This window comes from Pipistrellus kuhlii, unplaced genomic scaffold (assembly GCF_014108245.1).
Source record: "Pipistrellus kuhlii isolate mPipKuh1 unplaced genomic scaffold, mPipKuh1.p scaffold_m20_p_53, whole genome shotgun sequence".
In the NCBI taxonomy this organism is placed as follows: domain Eukaryota; kingdom Metazoa; phylum Chordata; class Mammalia; order Chiroptera; family Vespertilionidae; genus Pipistrellus; species Pipistrellus kuhlii.
In genome coordinates, this window is record NW_023425555.1 from 1,845,495 (window position 1) to 1,869,043 (window position 23,549).

Sequence of the window (23,549 nt, forward strand, 5' to 3'; positions counted from 1 at the left end):
AAGTCCCTGTGTCTTATGGTCCAAATATAGCCTACACATATACTTTAAAAAAAAAGTTTTTTTACTTGCCTGGATCTGTGTGGTCTCTGTGTGCTTGCCCGGCTCTAAAATGGTTCTAAATGCTGCTGTTTACTTTACAGGGTTGATTACATGTGTTTATGACTGTGATGTTGGGTTTTAATGCACATAAAATATTTTAGGACACTATTTGTTTCAGAATCTTTTTTTCTTCATTTCCCTTCTCTAAAAACTGGTGCGTCTTATGGTCTGGAGCGTCTTATGGTCCGAAAAATATGGTACATGCCCTTGATCGGAATCGAACCCGGGACCTTTCAGTCCGCAGACTGACGCTCTACCACTGAGCCAAACTGGTTTCGGCCATGTCCAAGTTTTTATGTGGATGTAGGTTTTCATTTCTCTTGGATAGATACCTAGGAGTAAAATTGCTGGGTCACATGGTAACTCCATATTTAACCTCTTGAGGATCTGCCGAACTGTTTTTCCAAAGGGGTTACACCACTTTACATTCCTACCAGCGTATATGAGGGTTCCAGTTGCTTCCGCTCTTGCTGGCACTTCCCTTGTTATTATCTGCTGATGGTAGCCAGCCTAGTGGGTGTGAAGTGGTAGCTCATTACAGTTTTGATTTGTGTTTCCCGGATGAGTAATGATACTGGGCACCTTCTCATGCGCTTATTTATTGGCCATTTGTATATCGTCTCTGGAGAAAGGTCTATTCCGATCCTTTGCCCATTTTCTAATTGGGCTTTTGTCTTTTTATTGAGTTGTAAGTCAGTCCTCTTTATTTATTTATTTACAAGTCCTTTATCATTCATTTGATTTGCAAATATTTTCCTTCATACTGTGGGTTGTCTTTTTACTTTCTTGATGCTGTTCTTTGGATCACAAACATTTAAAAAAATATATTTTATTGATATTTTACAGAGAGGGATAGAGAGTTAGAAACACCGATGAGAGAGAAAATTGATCAGATGCCTCCTGCACACCTCCTCCTGGGGATGTGCCTGCAACTAAGGTACATGCCCTTGACCGGAATCAAACCTGGGACCCTTCAGTCTGCAGGCCAACGCTCTATCCACTGAGCCAGACCGGTTAGGGTGAATCACAAACATTTTTCATTTTGTGAGTTTAATTTTGATGAAGTTCAATACATTTATATCTTTCTTTTGTCACTTGTACTTTTGATGTCATAACTAAGAAACAGTTGCCTACTCCCACATCACAAAGCATTGCCCCTGTGTTTTTGTCTAAGAATTTTATAGTTTCAGCTCTTAAACACAGGTCTTTGATGGACTTTGAGCTAGTTATTTTACATAGTCTGAGAAAGGGATCCTCTTTTGCATATGATATCCAGTTGTCCCAGCTTGAGACTGTTTCCCCCCCACAGGCACCTTTGTTGTAATAGTTGACCAAAAAATGTGAAAGTTTATTTTTAGACTTTCAATTCTATCCTATCGACTTGTGTGTCTGTCCTTCTGCCACAGCCACGCTGTCTTAATTATTGTTGCTTTGTAAAAGTTTTGCAGTTCACACATATGAATTCCTTAATTATGTCCTACTTTTTCTAGATTGTTTTAACTATTCTGGTCTTTTGATTTTCCAATGTTTAGGCTCAACTTGTCAAAATTCTACAAAGACAACAGTTGAGATTTTGATAATGATATGTTGAATTTTTAAATCAATTTGGGAGTATTGTTGTCTTAACAATGTTAAACCTTTTGATCCATGATGGCAGGATGTCTTTTCATTTATTTAGATTTTTTGGTCCCCTTTACTCTTTACTACCCCCCTCCTTCTGGTAAACACCACACTGATCTCTCTCTGTGTCTTTGAGTTTCAGTTTTATATCCCACACATGAGTGAGATCAGATTGTTCTTAGCTTTTTAAAAAAAAAAATATTTTATTGATTTTTTACAGAGAGGAAGAGAGAGAGATAGAGAGCCAGAAACGTCAATGAGAGAGAAACATTGACCAGCCGCCTCCTGCACACCCCCTACCGGGGATGTGCCCGCAACCAATGTACATGCCCTTGACCGGAATCAAACCTGGGACCTCTCAGCCCGCGGACCGACGCTCTACCACTGAGCCAAACCGGTTTCGGCTGTTCTTAGCTTTTTCTGACTGACTTATTTCACTTAGCATAACATTCTCAAGGTCCATTCCTGTTGTCGCAATGGCAGTATTTCATCCCTGAGGAGCCGCCATCCTGTTTGCCATAGTGGCTGTACCAGTTTACATCCCCACCAGCAGTGAATGAGGGCTTCCTTTTCTCCACAACCTCGCCGACACTTATTTCCTGTCGTGTTGATTGTAGCCATTCAAACAGGTGTGAGGTGGTATCTCATAGTTTTGATTTGCATTTTCCTAATGGCTAGTGAAGTTGAACATCTCTTCACATATCTGATGGCCCTTTGTATGTCTTCTTGCGAGAGGTACTCTGCCTGTTTTCTAACTGGGTTGTTTGTTTGGTATTGAGTTGTATGAGTTCTGTATATTTTTTTGGATATTAACCCCTTGACTGAAGCTACTGTTTGCAAATATGTCCCATTTGGTTGGTAGCCTTTTTGTTTTGTTGTCTTTTTCTTTGCTGTGCAAAAGCTTTTTCATTTGATATGGTCCCACTCATTTATTTTTGCCTTTACTTCTCCTGTGTTTGGGGTCATAGGGTCAAATTCATAAAATGTTCTCTACGACCAAAGACTATAGTTTTGTTCTATGTAATTTATTGTTTCAGATCTTTTATTTAGGTCTTTCTTTCATTTTGAATTAATTTTTGTACTGGGCTGGAGCATTCTGGTGGCTGAGTCTCTCTAGATCCCGAGTGCCTTCATCAGATAACACACATCTCATGGACGGACGGACGGACGGACACACACACACACACACACACACACACACACACGGCTCACATCACTGAATGCTCCCAGGTGCCCGCGAGTGAGCGACTGGTGCACCTGTTTACTAATGAGGGTGGAGAGGTCGAGTCCTAGCCGAGTTGCTCAGAGAGTGAGGGCTGTGCCCCAAGACTGCTTGCCCAGAGTCCTCTTGCCCGGGTCACAGACAAGGCGGGATGTGGGACAAGCCTTGGCCTGTCCTCAGAGCAGGGAGCCTCTCACAGAAGCTCTGCTCAGGCCTGCATCAGCCTGGAGACCTGAGAACGTCTGCTTCTCAGGCAGTCTGTCCCCGCAGCCTGGAACTGTCTCCCCACTGGCTGCGCCTCATTCTGCAGCTGGGTGTGAGCTTGAATGTCACCTCCCTGCAGCCAGTCACCTTCCCTAATCGCCCTCCCCCTCTCCGGTGACACTGAGTCATCACTGGCAGGTGTCGGTCTGTAAGTCCACTGCGGGGCCAGTCCCTGCCAGGCTTTGCAGCTCTGTGGCCCATGGCTCTGCAGTCGGACCATCCTGGGTTTGAATCCTGCTTCATCAGTCCCTGGGGGTGTGACCTGGGCGGTCTGTTGCCTCAGTGCCCTCAGCTGCAGGGTGGGGGGTGGCACAGAGCCTGCCTTCCAAGGTTGCAGCATCCTGCACCCAGCCTCCACCCCGGGCAGTGACCCGCACTCCTCAGGACCCGGGCGAGGCGCGGTCACTTCCTCACTGTCCCATCGGCCACTCCTGTTAGGTGGGATGCGGCTGGAGATAACGTCTCTCCTGCCGGCCCCTCCCTTCCTGCGCACCGGTTCTGCCAGCCAGGCGGTGGGGGGCGGGTTGGGGTGGGTGGAGGAGGTGAGCACAGGGGTGCAGAGCGCATCTTGTGACATGTGCCTCCGCCGCCCCAGCTCCTGCCAGGCCCCCGCAGCAGCTGGGAAAGGCTCAGATGAGTTGCTCCCCCAATCCCACCCACTCCTGGGCACAAAGCGCGTCCCTCTTAAGTGGATTCTGAATTTGGGGCTTGGTCATGCCCCCCACACCCCCCCACACCCTCCCCCCGGCCCAGGAAGAACTCAGGGGGCTGCAAGTTCTTCCCCATCTCCTGTCGGGAGAGCGGAGGGCCCCGAGGAGCGTCTTAGGCCCGGGGTGGTGAGGGTTGCACGTGTGGCACCTGAGCCAGGCGGCTTGGGCTCCAGACCCTGGTCTGCTCTGCCATCTGTGGGCCTCGGGGCGAGGGTCTCCGCCCCGGAGCTCTGGTTTCTTTGAACGTAGGATTGGATTAGTGAGTCCCCGTCTGAAGGGTCAGCGTGGCCATGGCCGGCCGGCCCTGGTTTGTAAAGCACACCAGAGGGCTGTGTGAGCATTAGCTGTTACTGCTGTTACTGGTGGTGAAGAAGGGGCTCTGGAGCCGGCGGCACTGGGCTTAGGACCGCTGTTTCCTGACTGGGTGGGACCGGGCAGTTTGCCTGCCTCAGTCTCTTCACCTGTGAAATGGGCAGGTGGTCCAGCTGGGAACACTGCTGGGAGGGTCACCTGCATGGCCAGTGGGAGGTAATGGCAGCGGTGGAGTCAGCCAAGGCCACTGGACAAGGGGGTGGGTGCACAGCACTGGGAGCATAGGGAGGGGCAGCTGCCCCCCGCCTGACCTCACCCGCCCTGTTTTTCATTTTTTGTTTCATATTTTGTGTTTACAACACACGCAGGCACATTCTCGTTATGCAACTGCAGTCACTTTGTGATACAAAGTGAAAAGCGAGCGCTGCCTTCCTTCCTCTCCCCCCTCCGCCATTGCCTCCCTGGAGGTGAGCCGTCCCTCCTAGTCCCCGGCCTGACCTGCACCCCTGCTCACCTGTCCGCCCGGCCCGCAGGGAGGAGGTGCAGGAGAACTGCGTGCGCTGGCGGAAGCGGTTCACCTTCGTGTGTAAGATGAGCGCCAACCCGGCCACCGGCCTGCTGGACCCCTGCATCTTCCGGGTGTCGGTTCGCAAGGTGAGGCCGGGCTTTGGGCCGGGCGGGATGGGCTTGGGCTCCTGCTCCGGTGGCCTTAGGCCCATCCCCTGGCCTCTCCCCCTCAGGGATAATGGGGTGAGTTGCTCCACTTGTAGTCACTTTTGGGGGGCTGGGGATTGGGGAAATGGGGAGACGTATGAGGTCCCTTGGATTTCCTAGTCACCTGCTATGTCTGTCTCCCTGTGCAGGAGCTGAAAGGCGGGAAGACTTATTCCAAGGTGAGTGGAATGGTGTGAAGGGCTGTGGGCTGGGATGGGGGGCACAGGCATGAAAGAAGCTTCCAGAAGAACCTCCAGCCCCATTTCTGCCCCAAACAGGAGACACTCAGCTCTACAGGAGACATATCGCTTTTTGAAAATATTTCTATTGACTGTCTTTACACTTCACAGACACACAGCGTATGTTTGTGGACGTCCATAGGCTGCAAAGGGTGGTTTATGCCCCCCTTCCTTTCCAGGCCCCCTCCCCCACCCCAGCATTGGGATTCATTAGGATTGTTCCAGACCTTTTAAGAAAAAAAATATTATGAAATATATCATACACACAGAGCAGTAAGTAAAATGTTCGATATAGTGTAGAGAACCGTAGAATGAGCATCTTACATGAGTCCTGATATGTGCAGTCCTGTGTGTGTGTGCAGTCCTGATATGTGCAGTCCGGTGGTGTGTGCAGTCCTGTGTGTGTGTGCAATCCTGTGTGTGTGCAGTCCTGTGTGTGTGTGTGCAGTTCTGTGTGTGTGCAATCCTGTGTGTGTGCAGTCCTGTATGTGTGTGCAGTCCTGTGTGTGTGCAGTCCTGTGTGTGTGTGTGCAGTTCTGTGTGTATGCAGTTCTGTGTGTGTGCAGTCCTGTGTGTGTGTGTGTGCAGTCCTGTGTGTGTGCAGTCCTGTATGTGTGCAGTCCTGTGTGTGTGTGTGCAGTTCTGTGTGTGTATGCAGTTCTGTGTGTGTGCAGTTCTGTGTGTGTGCAATCCTGTGTGTGTGCAGTCCTGTGTGTGTGTGCAGTCCTGTGTGTGTGCAGTCCTGTGTGTGTGTTTGTGCAGTCCTGTGTGTGTGTGCAGTCCTGTGTGTGTGTGCAGTCCTGTGTGTGTGCAGTTCTGTGTGTGTATGCAGTTCTGTGTGTGTGCAGTCCTGTGTGTGTGCAGTCCTGTGTGTGTGCAGTTCTGTGTGTGTATGCAGTTCTGTGTGTGTGCAGTCCTGTGTGTGTGCAGTCCTGTGTGTGTGCAGTTCTGTGTGTGTGCAGTCCTGTGTGTGTGCAGTTCTGTGTGTGTGCAGTTCTGTGTGTGTGCAGTCCTGTGTGTGTGCAGTTCTGTGTGTGTATGCAGTTCTGTGTGTGTGCAGTCCTGTGTGTGTGCAGTCCTGTGTGTGTGCAGTTCTGTGTGTGTATGCAGTTCTGTGTGTGTGCAGTCCTGTGTGTGTGTTTGTGCAGTCCTGTGTGTGTGACTTTTCACTACACAAAAGGGACTTGTTCTCACCACACTGAGTGGATTCTGCAGCCTGCTGCTGTTCTTGCCAATACGTCACTGGCGTGTTTTCATGTCACCACCAGTTCCCTGTTGCTTTCAGTGCAGCTGGGGGACGGTATATGCAGTCCTGTGTGTGCAGCCAGTCCCGCTGCTGCATGTGTGTCGTTGCTAGGTTCTCGCTGCGCCCACAGAGGGTTCAGCCCCCACATTTCAGCCCCACGTTACACTGGGGAAGGCAGGCGAAGCGGGTTACCTCTGGCTGTGAATAAGCTTGCTTGGCCCTTAGAGCCCCCTCTCCGAGGGGACTCAGCCCAGCCTGGGGCTCCCCGGGGGTACACGCTGGGGAAGGGGGGCTTAGTGAGGTCCGAGGGGAAATGCCTCTGCCGCATCTCACCCTGAGCGCAGGGCGTGCTCCTTCCCACCCACCGGAGGCAGGAAGCTCGGCCCCGTGCACTGCCCCGGCTGCTGCTCACGTGCCTCAGGGGCCGAGGGCAGGGTGGCCAGAGCCGGCCTGCGGAAGGTGCTCGGAGTGGAAATTCCCCTCCCGCTGGCTCACGTGAGGCTGCGGACGGCTGCCCAGCCAGGAAAGACACTACCAGCAAACAGCTGGAGCATCCTCCGTGCACCCGGCAGTGATGGTCACGCGCCCAGCACCTGTCAGACCTGCCAGGCCCTTTCCTCCCTGATCTCCAATCAGACGTCCACACTGGCTCAGCTCCTTCACACAGAGGGGGAAACTGAGGCCCAAAGAGGTGGCCAGATGTGGGGCTGGTCAGGCCGAGTCCAGGCTGGTTGTCCCGGTCATGCCCTCCGGGGCCTGCGCCTATGACCTCCTCTCTGAGCCGGCCTCCTTGTCTGTAAGGGGGTCACTGAGCTGATGGCAGGGCTGGAGTGTGGCCTTAGTCCTTGATTCTGGCTCCCACGCCCCGAAGTCCGAGGTAGAGACTTGCAGCAGCAGGTGCTCAGTAAACGTCCTGCGTGGGGTTGGTCACCCTGTTCCAATCCCAGCCTCCCTCACCTGGGCATCTGCTGCCCCTCGGGCCTGTCAGAATTGGCTTCCACCTAGAAGGCCTTAACTCATAGACCCTGCTCTGGTACTCTCTCCACCTCCTTCCCCACCCCCACTGCTCTCTCTGTGTCCGAGGACCCTCATCCAGCCTCCGGAGGGGCTCCTCGCACCCCGCAGAGTGCCCCCCGCCCACCAGCCCAACGCCAAGTTCCCACGGGACTTCCTCCCCCTGCCGCTGTCCCGGCGGCTCCCACAGCGCAGCCTTGTTTCCCGGGGAACAATGTGTCTGTGTCACAGACAACAATGTCCTTTCATCTCGGGCGCTGCCCCGGTGCACTCTGGGACACGGCACAAAGGGCGCTTTGTGTGGCTCAGGGATGTGAGCTCCTGGCTCTGCCACGTCGGAGCCGCCAACCTCAGCCACCAGCCCGGCCTCTGTCCTTGGGTGCAGGTTATGCAATAGGCCCTCTGGGCTGTGGTGCGTCCCAGGGGCTTTGCCTGTCCCTCCCCCTCCCCCTCCGCCAAGTTAACCCTTGTGCTGCCAGCCCAGCACCCACACTCCCTTCAGCCACCCACAGTCTCCTCCCCTCTCTCCCTCCAGCTGGGCTTTGCCGACTTGAACCTGGCGGAGTTTGCAGGCTCCGGCTCCACCGTGCGCTGCTGCCTGCTGGAGGGGTATGACACGAAGAACACCCGCCAGGACAACTCGATCCTCAAGGTACTGGCGCTGCCGCCGCCTCTGTGCCCTCACCAGGGGACCGGGCAGCCTGCTCCTCACCAGCTTCCCTGAGGGTTGTAGACAGCAGTGAGGGGTGCTGGGAGGATGTGGGTCCTGGGTCAGGAAACCACCACCAAAGGCCTGGCTTGGCCACTGGCCTCAGTTTCCCCATCCATAGTCAGTCTTTGCGGGTTTGGTGAGATCAGCACTGCTGAGTGTGGCCACCTCTTGTCTTGTGATGCCTGACCACAGCCCCGTGGGTTTGGGGTGTGTTATTAGTCCCCATTTTGCGCAGGAAGGAGATGAGGCACGGAGGTTAGATCATTAGCCTGGGTCGCGGCGAAGCTGGCACTGAGACCACCTTCAGGCCCTCCCATTGCCCCATCTGACACGAGGCAGCCTGAGGGCCCGGTGAAGCATGTGACCGGCACCTCCCGCCCCTCCACCTGGCAGGCTGAGAAGGCTGGCTTCCTGTGGCTGGGCAGCTGCCTCCGTGGCCGCCTGGGACAGAGATAATCTGGGCATCTGCCACCCGCTCACCTCTCTTCCTTGTCTCCACACCCTCCCACCTGGCTGAGCAAACATCTTGCCCTAGCTGCACCTCTGCTGCTGACACAGTGGGAGCACGCTGTGCCAGGCAGAGCTGGGCCCGAGGTGGTGGGCAGAGGCTCCGGGGTCTCCCCGACCCTGTGCAGAGGGAGTTGGAGGCACCGGAAAAGCATCGGCTGATTGTGGTGGGAGCTGGGAGCTTTCAGCCGCATCCCAGTGGCCCATACACCTCAGGCCGGGCAAGGGCACCGGGGGGGAGGGAGAGAGCTGGCCTTGGCTTCAAGGCCTCAGCCTGTCTTGAACAGTCACTTCCTCCGAGTCTGGGTCTCGTCCCTCTACAACCTGGCACCGTCACCTCCTCTGTAGGCTGCTATCGTGGCCAAAAAAATAATCCATAATTTAAAAAAAACCCTCCTAACCCAGTGGTCTTCTTTTTGTTGATGGTGCCTTGGATCTGAGCCTCATGCCCACCCGTCGTTCCATCTCAGCCCAGATTTGGGAAGCCAAGCATTGCCTTGTGTGGGCCATTGCCAAAATCTTTGTCCAGGTGGACGTTAAATTCTTAAGTTTCTGATGGGTTTGCGCTTTACTCAAGACACTTTCACTAAGCCCCTGCCCTCTGTGTGGACTACAAACCCCCTACTCACTGGGCCAGCCTCTCCAGCCTCCTTCCCTCCCCACGCCCCCTGGGTGCTGAGGGTGGAGTGGCTCCCGGCTGGCTGTGGTTGGAGGTAGTGGTAGCTAGCTTCTGCTGCTCCGTCACTCCCAGCCAGGTGCTAAGCCAAGTGACTCTCATCTCGCTGCATCCTCTCCACTGTCCCACGAAGCAGATGTCAGGCTCAGGTCTGCCTTCTGCATGGCTTCCCCGGGGCCGTCAGGGGGCAGAGATAGGATCAGACTCCGAGCCCTGTCTGAAGCCGGAGCAGGGGGGCCGCAGGAGTGCAGGCGCCTTGGCTGAGTGAGTGGACGTGGTATGGCTGACTTCTCCTTGTCTCCCAGGTCACCATCGGGATGTTCCTGCTCTCTGGAGACCCCTGCTTCAAGACGTGAGTGTGGGTGCAGGCTGAGGGGTGGGGCTCAGCTGACCCCAAGCCTGGGGCACACAGTCATACCCCTCTCTGTCCTCCAAGGCCGCCGTCCACTGCCAAGTCCATCTCCATCCCCGGCCAGGATTCCTCCTTGCAGTTGACGTGTAAGGGAGGCGGGACCAGCAGCAGCTGCAGCAGCAGCACCAGCTCCCTGACAGGGTCCCGGCCCCATAAGGCCCGGCCCACCATTCTCAGCTCAGGTACGTTTCCTGCCTGCCTGCCCGCCTTACCTGCCATCCCTTTGCCTTCGAGGTGTCCATGCTTCCACGGCGGGCATTGTGGAAGGCCCTGGACAGAGTCTGACGTGGTGTCCCTGACCCCGTGGCCCTCCCCATCTAGCAGGAGAGACAGGCGACAATCAGACGATAACTAAGTCAGGGGCATGTCTACCTACGGAGAAAGAGCCGTGAGAGACACGGAAGGCAGCTCTGGGTCAGGGAAGTCTCCCTGAAGTGATGGCCTTGGAGCTGAATCTTAGGCACGGGGCAGAGTGTCCTGGCAGAGGGATGTGTGCTGTGAGCGTTTGTTCTCCCCCATGTGCTGCGTGACCTTGGCTGGCCATTTTGCCTCTTTGGGCCTCGGTGTCCTCCTGTAAAATGGGGTCAGCAGTAGTAGTAACCACATCTTGGGTTGCTTGGGGGATGAACTGAGCAAATGGGTGCGCCTTGCCTTAACAGAGTATGTACTCTGTGTATTTCTACTAAGTTATCACTATTACTAACGTTATACAAACTTCAGACCAACCTGCATCCCCAGAAGCGCTGCTTGGCGATTAGGAGAGGGGGTGCCAGCAGGAGAGGAGGCGCCACCAGGAGCGGAGGCTCTGGCAAGGCGGCACAGCACGTGCTGGCCCTAATTTGTGTCGCAAGAGCAATTAGGGCACAGAGCCGGTGGCTCAGCAGATGTTTGCTGGTTTCTGCCCTCGGGGGCTGGCAGCAGGGAGGGACCCCTGACCTCAAGGGCCAACTCCCTTCCACTTTTCCTGGAGACCCGGCCAGTGAGCCCAGAGCGGAGAGCGGGGCTGCTTGCACGGGGGAATGCAGCATTATTACTGTCTGCAGCTTCTGGGTGTGGGTCCCCAGAGCGGAGATCTGGGGAGCAGGCCACCCCAATATAGATAAGCCTTTGTGCAGACTAGCAGAGATGCCTCTCCCAGGCAGCGTGGGGCGTGAGCCCCAAATGCCTCTGTGGCTGGCTTTCTCTACCCCTGTCCCCCTCTGCACAGAACCTGCTGGCTTAGAAAGCCACTTGACTTTGGGTGGGGACACAGTCAGGCCTGGCGTCCTGCTGGTGGCCTGGCTGTGCTCATCTCCAAAGGGGCTGGGCAAGCCTCGCTTCCTGTGTTTACCGCGGGAGGCCTGGTGGGAGGTGCCCACGGCCCTGGGGGGGATCCCCTGCACCTCCTGCTGGGAGTGCTGGGGTGTCAGTTCCGTAGTTGGGCTTGTGGGTGACTGTGGACATGGCTGTCAGCCAGTTCCCCTCACCCCGGTTTGCTTTCTTCTAACTGCATTGACCGAAGCTCACAAGCTTCAGGGCCTCTGCCTTAGTTCCCTCCGGAAGGCCCTTTGATGCCTTATCTGCCTTGCTTCCTCCCACGCCTCCTGATGGTCTCACGTTAAGGCCGCCGCCTCAGAGAAGCCCTCCCTGATCTCAGACTGGGTCAGACCCTCACACACTGCTCTGCACCGCTCACCGAAATTGTGGGTCGTGTTTGTTAAATTTTCTTTCTCCCCCGCGGCCTGTGACACCCTGTCTCCTGCTCACAGCACCCAGTATTGCACCTGCTTGGAGACGGTGCCTGGCAGATGTTTGTAGAATGAATGGCCCTGGGTCCAGATGGTGCACTGTGGCTGGGAGCAGATTGCAGCTCCTGCTAACGTCAGTTTACACAGTGTTCCTCCCCCTGACACCCGCCAGACTCAAGGCGAGGACGGACACCTGGTAACCCTCCCTCTCCCGCCATCCAGGGCTTCCGGAGGAGACAGACCAGAACCTGTCCAGCCCCGAGGAGGTGTTCCACTCTGGCCACTCCCGCAACTCCAGCTACGCCAGCCAGCAGTCCAAGATCTCTGGTGAGTGCCCACCTGGCCCGCCCTCGGCCTCCCCTAGTGCCCGCCTGGCCGTGCCCTCGGCCTCCCATAGTGCCCGCCTGGCCCGCCCTCGCCTCCCCTAGTGCCCGCCTGGCCGTGCCCTCGGCCTCCCATAGTGCCCTCCTGGCCCGCCCTCGGCCTCCCCTAGTGCCCACCTGGCCGTGCCCTCGGCCTCCCATAGTGCCCTCCTGGCCCGCCCTCGGCCTCCCCTAGTGCCCGCCTGGCCGTGCCCTCGGCCTCCCCTAGTGCCCGCCTGGCCCTGCCCTCGGCCTCCCATAGTGCCCGCCTGGCCCTGCCCTCGGCCTCCCCTAGTGCCCGCCTGGCCGTGCCCTCGGCCTCCCCTAGTGCCCGCCTGGCCCGCCCTCGGCCTCCCCTAGTGCCCGCCTGGCCGTGCCCTCGGCCTCCCCTAGTGCCCGCCTGGCCGTGCCCTCGGCCTCCCATAGTGCCCGCCGCCTCTAACGCACGCCCTGCCCCCCAGGCTACAGCACGGAGCACTCCCGCTCCTCCAGCCTCTCCGACCTGACGCACCGTCGCAACACGTCCACCAGCAGCAGCGCCTCCGGGGGCCTCAGCATGACGGTGGAGGGCCCCGAGGGGGGCGAGCGTGAGCACCGGCCCCCCGAGAAGCCGCCCCGGCCGCCCCGGCCTGCGCACCTGTCAGACCGCTCGTTCCGGTGAGTCTCTGCCCAGCCTCCTGGAGATCAGACCCCTCCCGGGGGCTCCTTGAACCTCTGCTCCTTTGCCTGTGACACGGGACACCAGAGTCCCCGCCTCAGGGCTGGGTGCTGATGACTCAGCCAGTTGATGTTCATGAGTCGGCCCTGACCTAACTGGCGTGCACGTGCTCCGTCCACGGTTGCTGTGACTTAGTGTGCCAGAGGCCTCAGCCTCTGCGTCCTCCTCTGAGAGACCATGATGGTGGCACCTGCACAGCAGGGTGGCATGCGTCACGTGACGACCGTGTGAGCCGCTCCCCTGTGCACGGGGAGCATCCCGGGCGATGTAGGTGGTCACTGCTGCCGTCCCTGCGCTGTTGCCACCCTGACCGTGTGCCTCCGCCCGCCCCGCTCCAGGCGGAAGAAGGACTCGGTGGAGAGCCACCCGACCTGGGTGGATGACACGCGGATCGACGCCGACGACATCGTGGAAAAGATCATGCAGAGCCAGGACTTCACCGACGGCAGCAACACAGAGGGTGAGCGGCCTGTGCCGGGCGGGCGGGAGGGCGGGGGCCGGGCCGCCTGCCCCGGGGCTCCCGCCTGCTCAGCCTCCGCCTCTCCCTGTTCCCGCAGACAGCAACCTCCGGCTGTTCGTGAGCCGCGACGGCTCCACCACGCTGAGCGGCATCCAGCTGGCCAACAGGTAGGTGAAGGCTCGGGGGGTGGTCAGGATGGCCATGGGAGCGTGGTGCCCAGAACCAGGTCTCTGACGCCTGCTGACCTGGCTTCGAATGCCCGCTCTTGTCACCACAGAGTGGCCTGGGGCCAGTCACCTCCCTCTGAGCCTCGGTTTCTCCATCTCCAGTGGTGTGACCTGGGACAGGGCTCCAGGGTTGGCGCCCAGGGCGTCAGAGGCAGCCTTGGAAAGTGCCTAGCAGCTTTAGTCGTATTTTGGACCTTGCTCTCCCTTCCTCCTGGTCTGGGAACCCCTTAACCGTGATGATGTATGGGACAGGTGTTCCCTGGGCACCAGGCACTGAGTGAGGTGCTGGGCATATGACGGTGAGCAGTTTTTTTGTCCTCGTGATAGGCCCAGATGAGGAGGAAAGGTGGTAGGGTCAGATTTGGACTTGACCTCTAGTTAATAGAATGCCAGCGCCCTCCTAACCATGTATCTGTAGTGTGCCTGACACGCTGAAGGAGCGGGTGGGTGGAGGAGATGCCACGGGCAGGGTTCCTGTGGGCAGGATGGGAAAGTGCCCATTTCACATCCAGGGCCAGAGCTGGAGGAGAACTTGGCTGGGCTGCCCAGGGCCCCAGACCTGCCCCCTGGTATTGCTCTGCTGCCCCCTGCTGCCAAGGCTCAGAATTGCACCTGCCATCTCCCCATGGCCTCCTGGGTGAGCTGATCTGTCTCTCCCCACAGGGTCTCCTCTGGGGTGTACGAGCCAGTCGTGATTGAAAGCCATTGAGGAGCCGGTGTCCAGCTGGAGAAAGGCCCTGCCTTCGCGGACTCCAGATCCGCGTCATTCCACGAGGGTCCTTCCCCTTTGGGTCACCATCCACTCTGCATCTCATCTGTGCCTCCTCCATGCACTCCAGCCCCACTGCTGCCCCACTGCATCATTCCATTGTCCTCCTGTCCGCGCTGGGACCTTCCTGGCCTAGGGCCTGGGCACCACTGTGAATATTCTTCTCTGAACCACTAGAGGGCAGGCCCATGAAGTAGGTGGGCACGGCAGAGATGGCCAGGACACCCTGCTGGAGACCCACCTGGCCCCTTGATGAGGACATGCAGCGGCTCCGACACGTGCGGAGCTGCTTGTGGCCGAGGGGCCTCTTGCCCTGCGTCCCCACTCGCTCTAGGAGCACCAGCCCAACCATGCCCTGGCAGGCTCTGTCCCATTGCCCCCTTGCCCTTGGGGGCCAGTTCACCTCCAGAACCCTGCCACCGTGGCCCTCTGACTGCTTAGTTCTTCAGCTACCCCTCCCCTGTGCCCCGGGAGACCTGCTGGCGGCCTCCTCCTGGGGGCCAAGACCTCAGACCCCACCCACACTCCAGTTTGAGACTCCTTCCCCCGGCGAATGTTCTCCTGCTGCCCGGCAGCCTGCACTTTGCACATGCTTGTGTCCAGCACAGCCCCACCGGCCCTCGCCCGCCCTCCTCTGGTCCCTTCCCAAGGATTCCTGGGCCCTGCCTGCCGTGCAGCCAGCGGCCCGGCCCTCACAGCCCGGCTGGCACGCGGCACCACCTCTCCTCCCTCTAGTTAGCTGCTGCTCAGGCCCGAGACCCACGCTGAGAAAGGTCTGAGCTTCGAAGACGGTTCCTCTCTGCCCGGGGCTGGGCCCTGAGCAGCTGGTTTCTTGTAGAAAGCCAGGAAGGTGCCTCCCAAGCCCTGGAGGTCTGGGGCCCGACGGGGCTGGGCGGGCACCACCCCTCTCCTCCCCTCAGGTTCAGCTGGCCCAGAAAGCCCGAGCCCTCCTCTGGAAGCTTCCCCTCTCTGGGCACGGGGTCCTTATGGGGTTCTGGTGGGGAGCAGTCTGGCCCTGCCCCCGCCCCGCCCCGCCCCGCCCCTCACTGAGCCTCTGCTCCGGCACTTTCCTCCCTGTCCTCAGTACTTGCTTGAAGGTGGTGCTGGCTGCCAGCCAGGCCCCGGACAGATCCCCTGCCGCTCTCAACTTTACCCATTTTTGTATAAACCCAGCAGGCTGGTGTTTACTTTACCCTACACTTCTTTTTTTTTTCTCTTTTTCTCCCCCTTTTTTGGGTTCGAAGTTAGGTATTTTTCCTCCTCCAGGTGAGGGAGGTGGTTCTGTTCTCTGCCCCGCCCGCTGACCGGTCCCAGCAGCGCTGGTGATCTGGCCGGGGTGGGATACTGCTGCTCCCTCTGGTAGGGGTGGGAGTGAGGGGTCCTCCCCAGGCTGGGAGGGTCCCCGTCTTTCTGCCCCAGCTGGCACGAGTTGGAGTCTTGGTCTTAGAACCTCCCAGCACTGGGCCAGAACATTTCTCGGATTTTTTGTTTTTAATCACCTAACCCTTTCAAAAACGAATGCTAGAAGGTGCCTGCCGAGGCACGATGGAGCATTTGCTCTGGCTGGAGAAGGCTCTGCTCAGCTCTGTGGGTCCCTTACGTCCAGTGGACACCTGGCACTTTAAAAGGGGATTGGCTGCACTGTCTCCACAGGTAGTGACCCCCAGAAGATGGGGTTCCGCCCTTCCCGCCTGTGTCTGCAGGACTTCAGCCCAGCGGGAAGTCTGATTCAGTTCTGGGGCTTTGGGGCATAAAACAGCTGGCTTTGGTGCTGGTGGGAGACTCCCCAAACTAGGAACCCCAGCCTCACTCCAGATGAGGTCTGAACTTGACAGTGACCCCAGGAGACAGAGCTTGCCACATCCTCCCAGGCCGGGCCCTGGGCCAGGGTGATCTGACTGCACACTCGGCCGTAACCAAATTCCCGCTGGCTGGAGCTGGAGGCCCTGAGCCCGGCCCCACCCCGCGGGGGAGCCCTCCGGTCGCCTCAAACTCAGTGACTTCCCACTAGGCGCCCACAGCTCCTAGACTTAAAATTCTATAGAGAGATAGAGAGGAATATATTAGAGATATTTTTGGAAAGGAATTGGTCTATGCAATGTCAGTTTGGAATCTTGGAAGACAGTTTAACGTTTTTACTAGGAGATTTAAAGAAAATAAAAACCTACAATATTTTTAGGTCATTATTTTTGGTCACCCCACAAACTGACCACATGGCACAATCTGCCGGATGGAGAATGCCCGCCTCTTGGAGGAGAGCAGGGAAAGGGGGGGGTGGAGGGTCTTTTTTTTTTTTTAATTCCCCTCTTTTCTAACAGAATGTTGCCACCACCACACCCTGATTCAGTGGGCTGTGTTTGTATCTCTGTCCCAGCTTCTACCGTAGAAAATAACATTGTAAAGGGGAATCAGCCTAGTGTCAGTGTCTTGGTTTGGGGGAATAATTAAACGTTGCAATTTTTGTTTGTTATGGCATATTGGTTCTTGTTTTTTGTTTTGTCCATTTGACTTTGGGGACAAAGGCAGCATCAGATGGAAGCCAAGTGTGATGCTTCCGGGGCTGGAGACAAGTAAGTGGCCAGACTTTCCCAAGTCCTGGCTGAAGTCACGGTTATTACCAGCTTTATCACACTAGTGGCTGGGGAGGGAGTGAAGCCCACAGGTGTGGTTTCCTGCCAGCCTCAGGTCTAGGAAGTGCTGCTCTGACCTCAGAGCCCAGTTCTAACCAGCCAGCAGGTGTCCTCTAGCAAGTGTGCCTGAAGACAGAAAGCTGGAGTCTCTCCGCTGCAAATGAGAAAGTGGGCGTACAGCTTGACCTACTGGAGGTCCCAAGCATGTCCCCACCCTGTCTAAATTTCGCTCCCTGTCCCATTTAAAGTTACAGAGAAGTCTGCACCAAGCTCTTAAGACAAGGCACCCTGGACCTTTAAGGAGCTCAGAAGTGGCAGGAAACCTCAGTGGCTTTGGACAGGCCAGAAGGAACCAGACTACCAGGCCTCGTCCGCTGCCACTGCATTGTCCCCGCCCCTCCTCAGGGCTGGTGCCCAGGCATAGCCCCTGGAAGCCCTGGAGGCTGATTCTCGGTCCCTTCCCCTGCTCAGTGCTCTCAGCTGAGCCCAGAGTCTGTCCTGAGACAGCAAGGAAAGAAACTGGGCTATTGGCCAAAAAGGGTTGCTCCTTTGGAACTCGGTTTAATTGCCAAGTGAAAAATCAGATTGCTCTATCAGATTTGGGAGGGCAGTCCCCACGGTCAGAGGTGGTCTCAGACAGCCCAAAGAGACAGATACTGCTGGAAGGAACATGCCAGGTTCAGGCCATATCTAGGTGCCTCACCCCCACTCTCCGATGCTATATTCCAAGGTCCAAACAGCCACAGAATCTTAAAGCTGGTTGGTTGATTCAAAGCTATGTGCAAAGCCCCATTCTAGGCACAGGATACAGCAGTGACCACATACTCTATCCTCAGGAAGCCTGTAGTCAAGTGGGCCAGATCAAGTTAATCAGCTAATGAAAATGCAGAGACAGCCCTAGCTGGTTTGGCTCAGTGGATAGAGTGTCAGCCTGTGGACTGAAGGGTCCCAGGTTCGATTCCAGCCAAGGGCACATGCCTAGGTTGCAGGCTCAATCCCCAGTAGAGGGGCGTGCAGGAGGCAGCTGATCAATGATTCTCATCATTGATGTTTCTATCTCTATCCATCTCCCTCTCTAAAATCAATAAAAAATATATTTAAAAAAATGCAGTGACAAGAGTCACCATGGAGACACATGGGCTGCGGAGCACAGAGGAGGGAAGGAACCCTGTCCAGCTGTGAAGGTGTGTCCCTGTGATGTGCGGCATCCCAGTGAGACCTACTGAGTGAGGAGCAGCTAGCCCCCGAGGTGTGGGAAGGCAGAGTTCCAGACCCCACAACTGGAGGGCCCGGCCACGATCAATGATGAGGCCCCACTTCCCCTTGCTCTCCGAGGAAAGGGCCTCCAAATCGGGGACGGGGAAAGGGGGGGGGGGGGGGGGGCCTGCAGACGCTGCCGAAAACCTGTCGGCTGCTGCCTGGGTGGACGGGACAACCAGGAGAGGCGGCGGTGAGGCGAGGGAGGGTCACCCTGGCCTCATCCCTGCAGGGAAGGAGGATAGGGACGCCAGGGGTCCTTCCTGGGGGTTTCTGGCCGAGAGCTGTCTGGCTCTGGTCCTGCCCCTGCCCCCCACTAAGCCTCTCCTCTGAGCACTTCCTCCTGACAGCTGATGGAAACCCTCCCCATCCCGCGGGGCGGGCCAGCCCCTTCTCCCACCCCCTGCCGGTGTCCAGCTGGAGAAAGATGACCTTCTCTGCATCCTCCCTTCCACCGAGTTAGGGTCCCGGGACCACACGTAGGGCCCTAGGTTCTGGTGTTGGCTTCGCCACCGACTCGAAATGTGATCTCCTGCAAGACTCGCCCCTCTCTGAGCCTCACTCTCTCCACCTGAAAAGAAAGTGAGACTTCTGACCCCTCCTCAACCCCAATCCCGCTCCGGCCTTGGGACTTTGGGATCTTTAGAAATGGACTTTTCTTCTGGGCGGGTTCAACAGGGCTGGGGCCACGAGTACCAGTCAGTCTGGATTCTCAATTCGGCCCCTTACCTAGGAAGATTCAGAAACAACCTGTCCCACAACGCTCTTGAGAAACTACATTTCCCGACATGCAAAGCGGGGAGGCAGCGCCTATCTTTCTTTGATATTGTGGGCCTGGGCGGGCCGGCGTAAGGACTACGACTCCCGTCGTGCCACGCGGCCGAAGGCCAGAAGGTCCCGGATCCGGAACCGGATGTGGCTTGGTGCTCCGGAGAGGAGCGGGGGGCAATGGTGAGCTTGCGGTGGGGTGTTGGGGTTGGGGACCCCAGGTCTGTTCTGGAGACGGGGCTTGGGCAATCGGAAGCCGGATTGCTCTCCCGCCGGCCCACTGTACGGATGAAAACGCCGAGGCCCGGCACGCTCGGTGCCAGCGTAATCAGGCTGCGACGCCCCCTCCATGACACCTAAGCGGAGTCGCTTCGTCAATTGAGCCCTCCCTTTTCTCCAGGCCACGGGGACCGACCAGGTGGTGGGACTGGGCCTCGTCGCAGTTAGCCTCATCATCTTCACCTACTACACCGCCTGGGTGATCCTCTTGGTATGTGACTCACCGCCCCCTCTCGCCTCCACGCGTGCGTCTTGCAGCCGACCCCTGACGCCATCTAAGCAGCTATTACGTGTCGGGAACTGTGCGAGGTGCCTTACCCGAATATCTCATGAAATCTCCAGAATAGCCCTATAAGGAAGATGCTAGTGCCGCCCCCATCTTATAGATGAGGAAGCTGAGGCTCAGGAAGAAGGGCTGAGGCCAAGGCCATGTCCTTAACTGCTACGCTGATCCTGATTTGCTCTGCCTTTGATGGGAGGTCTAGTCCTTCTGGTCATCCTGCTGGCGCCTGGGCATGATGGGACCCGATGGATTCTGTGAGGGCCGTTAGGATTGGGGTGGCAGTGGCCGGTCTACTGCTTAAGAAGGGCAGCGTGTCTGGAAGGCAAAGGCTCACAGAACTTGGTGTCCTTTGGAGAAAAATGTTAGTAAAGAAGAGCTTGGAGCCCAGGTTGGGAATCACTCCAGGCTTTTCCCCTGAAAGGCTTGAGGACCTGAGAGCAAGTCCTTTATCCTGTTCCCTGCCAGGTCCCCAGCACGAACTAGGGCGAGTGCCCAGTTAACATCTATTAAATAAACGCAGGAAGGGAGCAAACCAAGGCACCCATGGCCATCACCTTAAAGAATAGCAAGTGCTGTCCCAGTGGTTTGGGTGGGGCCAGCCCCTGAGATGGGGGGTGGAGGGGTGTCTGGGCTTGGGGCATGCTCACAGCCCTCTGCCCTGGATGCCAGCCATTCATCGACAGCCAGCATGTCATCCACAAGTATTTCCTGCCCCGAGCCTATGCTGTTGCCATCCCGCTAGCTGCTGGCCTGCTGCTGCTCCTGTTCGTGGGTAAGTCATCATTCCCGTGAACAGGGCATTTGGGGAGAGAACCATGATCCTCTCCCGCTCCTGACTTGCTGGACATCCAGTTAGGGCTCTTTGCCTTCACTTCACCCTGGGGTTTCCCTGTCCATCCCTCAGGGCCACAGTCAGCCTTCCAGATGCCTGGGCTCACTGGGCTCTATGGGGATGTCTCTCCTTTTCCTGCTCCCTCCACTACCGCCATCATTGTACTGCTCACATCTTAACCACCTCTCACCCCTTGTCAGCCTGGTGCATAATTCCTGCACCTCTCTTACCTCCCTGCTTTAGTGTGTGGGTGTGCTCGGGCTGTGTCTTCATTATTACTGTGTCCTCAGCTCCCACATAGGCACGGCACTAAGCTGGTGCTTAAGAAAGTGGTTTAAGTGAGTCAGCAATCAGAGGACTGGATGATGGAGGAGGGGGGTGAGTGGATGTGGATGTTGAGTGGGCAGGTGGGAAACAGGTAGGTAGGGGGACAGGTGGTTGCTGGTGAGATGGATAGTTGGGTGGATCTTGTATCCTGTAGAATCTGAAACACCTAACGCGGCGAATGGGCTGTGGTAAGCACTCAGTGATGTTTGTTGAATGAATGTGGGCGGATGTGGGGTTTGATGGATGGCTGGGGAGATGGCCAGGTGGCTGGAGGGTGGTCGGGAGGTCCTTGGCCCCCTGTGTGGGTCACTCTGCCACGCTGTGTCCTGGCTCTTACCTGGCCTTTCTCGTCTGTGTATCCCAGGGCTGTTCATCACCTATGTGATGCTGAAGAACCAGAAGGTGACCAAAAAGGCTCAGTGAGGCCCAGCCAGGATGCAGCCGCCTCCCCTCTGGTGCACGCCGCGAGCGGGGGCACATAGGACCGGGCAGGCACTGCGGCCCCTCAAGCATGGCTGCCCCACAGACACCCCTGGGGATGGAGCTGTTCAGGACTCACCCCTGACTGACCAGAACCCCCACTTCTCTTCTGCTCACTCTTCCAGAGCCAGGAGGAAGGACCTGGAAATCTCCCTCTCTCCCCATTCTGCCTCGGGGCCTGAAAGATGCTGGTCCTCCCTACCTCACTTTCAGACCCCCTGTCACTTTTTCCTGTGGGCTCTACCCTCTTGCCTCAATTTCCCTCCTGTCTCATGCTCATGTTGGAATGGGCACGTTTTAAGGCATCATGTGGCCTCTCCCCACATGTCCCTTTTCTCCGGAAGGCAGCTTTCCGGTCTGACACAGCCAGAGACTTCCCAGGACTTGACCTGGGAAGCTTAGCGGGAGGACCAACAGGCCTTGGGACCACGGGCACACTGGGCCCCAGATCTTCTCATAGAGGCCCAGCCCCCGGCCCCGGCACTGGCCTCTGGGGAGAACTGATCAATAAATGTTGGTGTGTTTTCCTCTGTGCCATCCCTGACCAGGGGAGGGCTCTGGCAGGAGAGGGGCTGGGCGCTGGTCCTGCATTGGTCTCAGGGCAGGAGACGCTGGTTTGTGCAGTGAAGCACCTCAGTGTCTCCTGGGTCACCCTGTGCTGGACACACGGCAAAGCTGGAACTGGGACAGGTGTGGTTCCAACCCTGCAGCTCGCGGCTGGGGCGTCTCGGAAGCCTGGCAACCTGCCAGACCCCACAGCAGCCTCAGCACACCTCCCTGGGTCAGCCCGGCCAGCATGCACCAGTGTTTTAGGGGCCCTCAGCCCAGGCCCCTCAGAGCCCAAACCTGTTGTCCAGCTCTTATGCCAGCAGCCCAGCTTGGTGCAGCGCTGAGCCGCAGTAGAGCTGGCTCCGCAGTGTTCAGGGTGATCGGTCTGCACAGGCCCCGGCCTGGCTCCCCAGCGAGCCCTCGGCAGCCAGCTCTCCCGTCACAGGGCCTCCGTCAGCCTCTGTGCCATCACACCTTGGACATCCCCTCCTCCTCCAGTTGGTGGTGGTGACATGGGCAGCACAAAGGCCAACTGCAGGCTCACCTGTCCTGCCCTCTCATCTTCCAGACCGGGAAGAGCCGCTCACCTGGCCCCAGCCACCCAATAACATTACCATCAAAGGTAGTGGCCCCTCAGACTCATCCTGTCACCTGAATTCTGACACCCCACCCCCAACCTGGCTCTCCCCATGCCCAGCTCCCTGTCATGACGCATCATCCTGTGCCCCTGACCCCAGCCAGAAGCATTGGCTTTCCTCCCCACCTCCATCCACAAGACCCCAAATCCTGTCCATTCTAACACACACCCAGACACCTGGGTGCAAAGCCGCCACTGCCCTAAATCACAGAGGGCTTCCTGTCCTCTCTGCCCCTCCCCCGCTCCCTCCAAATTGGCTGACTGACAACCAGTGACCTTTTCAAAAGCTCTGAGCCGCCCTGGGCAGTGTGGTTCATTCGAGCATCATCCCATCACCAGAAGGTCGCCAGTTTGATTCCCAGGCAGGTTGTGGGCTTAATTTCTGGTGGGTATGCAGGAAGCAGCCAATTGATGTTGCTCTCACATTGATGTTTCTCTCCCTCTCTAAAAATAAAAACTGGCCGGAACCGGTTTGGCTCAGTGGATAGAGCGACGGACGGGACTGATTCCAGTCAAGGGCATGTACATTGGTTGCGGGCACATCCCCAGTAGGGGGTGTGCAAGAGGTAGCTGGTCGATGTTTCACTCTCATCGATGTTTCTAGCTCTCCCTTCCTCTCTGTAAAAAGTCAATAAAATATATTTTTAAAAATAAAATAAAAATAAAAACTGTTCTTAGAAAAAAACCCTAAAAACATTTGAGCATCTCTCTCACTCAGTGCTTCTCCAGGCCCCCAGCCCTCTCCCTACATGGCCGACAAGGATCTGCATTGCTTGCTCACTCACTCCACCCACTACCGTGCTGGCCTTTCATTTCCTGGGACTCGCCAAGGTCCTGTACACATCATACCACAGTGATTCAACCTAGACTTAGCAGACACCAGTTCATGCCTGGCGCTGGTACCCCATTCCAGGAGGTTTAGTAAACAAATGGACAAGACAATCTCTGACAGAAATTAAAACAAGGTCATGTGATCAAGAATGAGGAGAAGGGCTCAGCCAGTGTGGCTCATTGGTTGAGGGCCAACCTATGAACCAGGAGGTCAATGTTCAACTCCTGGTCAGGGCACATACCTGGGTTGTGAGCTCAATTCCCAGTAGGGGGCATACAGGAGGCAGCCAATGATTCTCATCATTGATGTTTCTGTCTCTCCCTCTCCCTCTCTGAAATCAATTATATAAAATTTCAACCAAGCCGAAATCGGTTTGGCTCAGTGGATAGATCATCAGCCTGCGGACTGGAAGGTACCAGGTTCGATTCTGGTCAAGGGCATGTACCTTGGTTGCGGGCACATCCCTGTTAGGGGGTGTGCAGGAGGCAGCTGATCAATGTTTCTCATCGATGTTTCTGGTTCTCTATCCCTCTCCCTTCATCTGTAAAAAAATCAATAAAATATATATTTTTTAATTTTAAAATAAAATAAAATCTCAACCATGGTGACAGGAAAGAATAAGGAAATGGAAGTCTGAGGAAAAGGGTTTCAAGCAGAGGGAACAG

At 56.7% G+C, this 23,549-nt stretch overlaps 2 protein-coding genes and 1 long non-coding RNA gene across 4 annotated transcripts in view; 2 read left to right on the plus strand and 1 right to left on the minus strand.

Moving 5' to 3' along the window:
- The window catches only part of FAM102A (family with sequence similarity 102 member A), a 34,122-nt gene extending 17,637 nt beyond the window's left edge, over positions 1 to 16,485 (plus strand). The window contains exons 2-11 of one of the 2 annotated variants that reach the window (XM_036416081.2): positions 4,761 to 4,881; positions 5,091 to 5,120; positions 7,976 to 8,092; positions 9,641 to 9,687; positions 9,772 to 9,929; positions 11,697 to 11,801; positions 12,298 to 12,493; positions 12,893 to 13,014; positions 13,112 to 13,181; positions 13,905 to 16,485. In XM_036416081.2, the coding sequence (XP_036271974.1) occupies positions 4,761 to 4,881; positions 5,091 to 5,120; positions 7,976 to 8,092; positions 9,641 to 9,687; positions 9,772 to 9,929; positions 11,697 to 11,801; positions 12,298 to 12,493; positions 12,893 to 13,014; positions 13,112 to 13,181; positions 13,905 to 13,950 (1,012 nt within the window). In that variant the 3' untranslated portion in view covers positions 13,951 to 16,485. Of the gene's footprint in view, positions 1 to 4,760; positions 4,882 to 5,090; positions 5,121 to 7,975; positions 8,093 to 9,640; positions 9,688 to 9,771; positions 9,930 to 11,495; positions 11,608 to 11,696; positions 11,802 to 12,297; positions 12,494 to 12,892; positions 13,015 to 13,111; positions 13,182 to 13,904 lie in introns of those variants that run through there. The other variant, XR_006740159.1, reaches the window with a different exon arrangement.
- LOC118706637 lies at positions 579 to 2,590 on the minus strand. Its single transcript, XR_004984084.2, has 3 exons — positions 2,347 to 2,590; positions 1,833 to 1,838; positions 579 to 591 (listed from the first exon to the last, which is right to left on the minus strand). It is a non-coding gene; the product is annotated as an uncharacterized LOC118706637 (long non-coding RNA).
- A 2,205-nt stretch (positions 16,486 to 18,690) lies between the features above and the next one.
- Positions 18,691 to 21,390, plus strand: DPM2 (dolichyl-phosphate mannosyltransferase subunit 2, regulatory). The gene is made up of 4 exons (XM_036416082.2): positions 18,691 to 18,848; positions 19,066 to 19,155; positions 19,897 to 19,999; positions 20,751 to 21,390. Exons 1-4 carry the CDS (start codon positions 18,846 to 18,848, stop codon positions 20,807 to 20,809), a joined length of 255 nt encoding a protein of 84 aa, XP_036271975.1. The 5' UTR covers positions 18,691 to 18,845; the 3' UTR covers positions 20,810 to 21,390.
- The last annotated feature ends 2,159 nt before the right edge of the window (positions 21,391 to 23,549 follow it).

Bases quoted from the DNA above. Each gene is read 5' to 3' on its own strand.
- DPM2 (XM_036416082.2), top strand. The intron at 19,156-19,896 runs GTATGTGACTCA...CCTGGATGCCAG, and splicing joins CCGCCTGGGTGATCCTCTTG to CCATTCATCGACAGCCAGCA. The intron at 20,000-20,750 runs GTAAGTCATCAT...TGTGTATCCCAG, and splicing joins GCTGCTGCTCCTGTTCGTGG to GGCTGTTCATCACCTATGTG.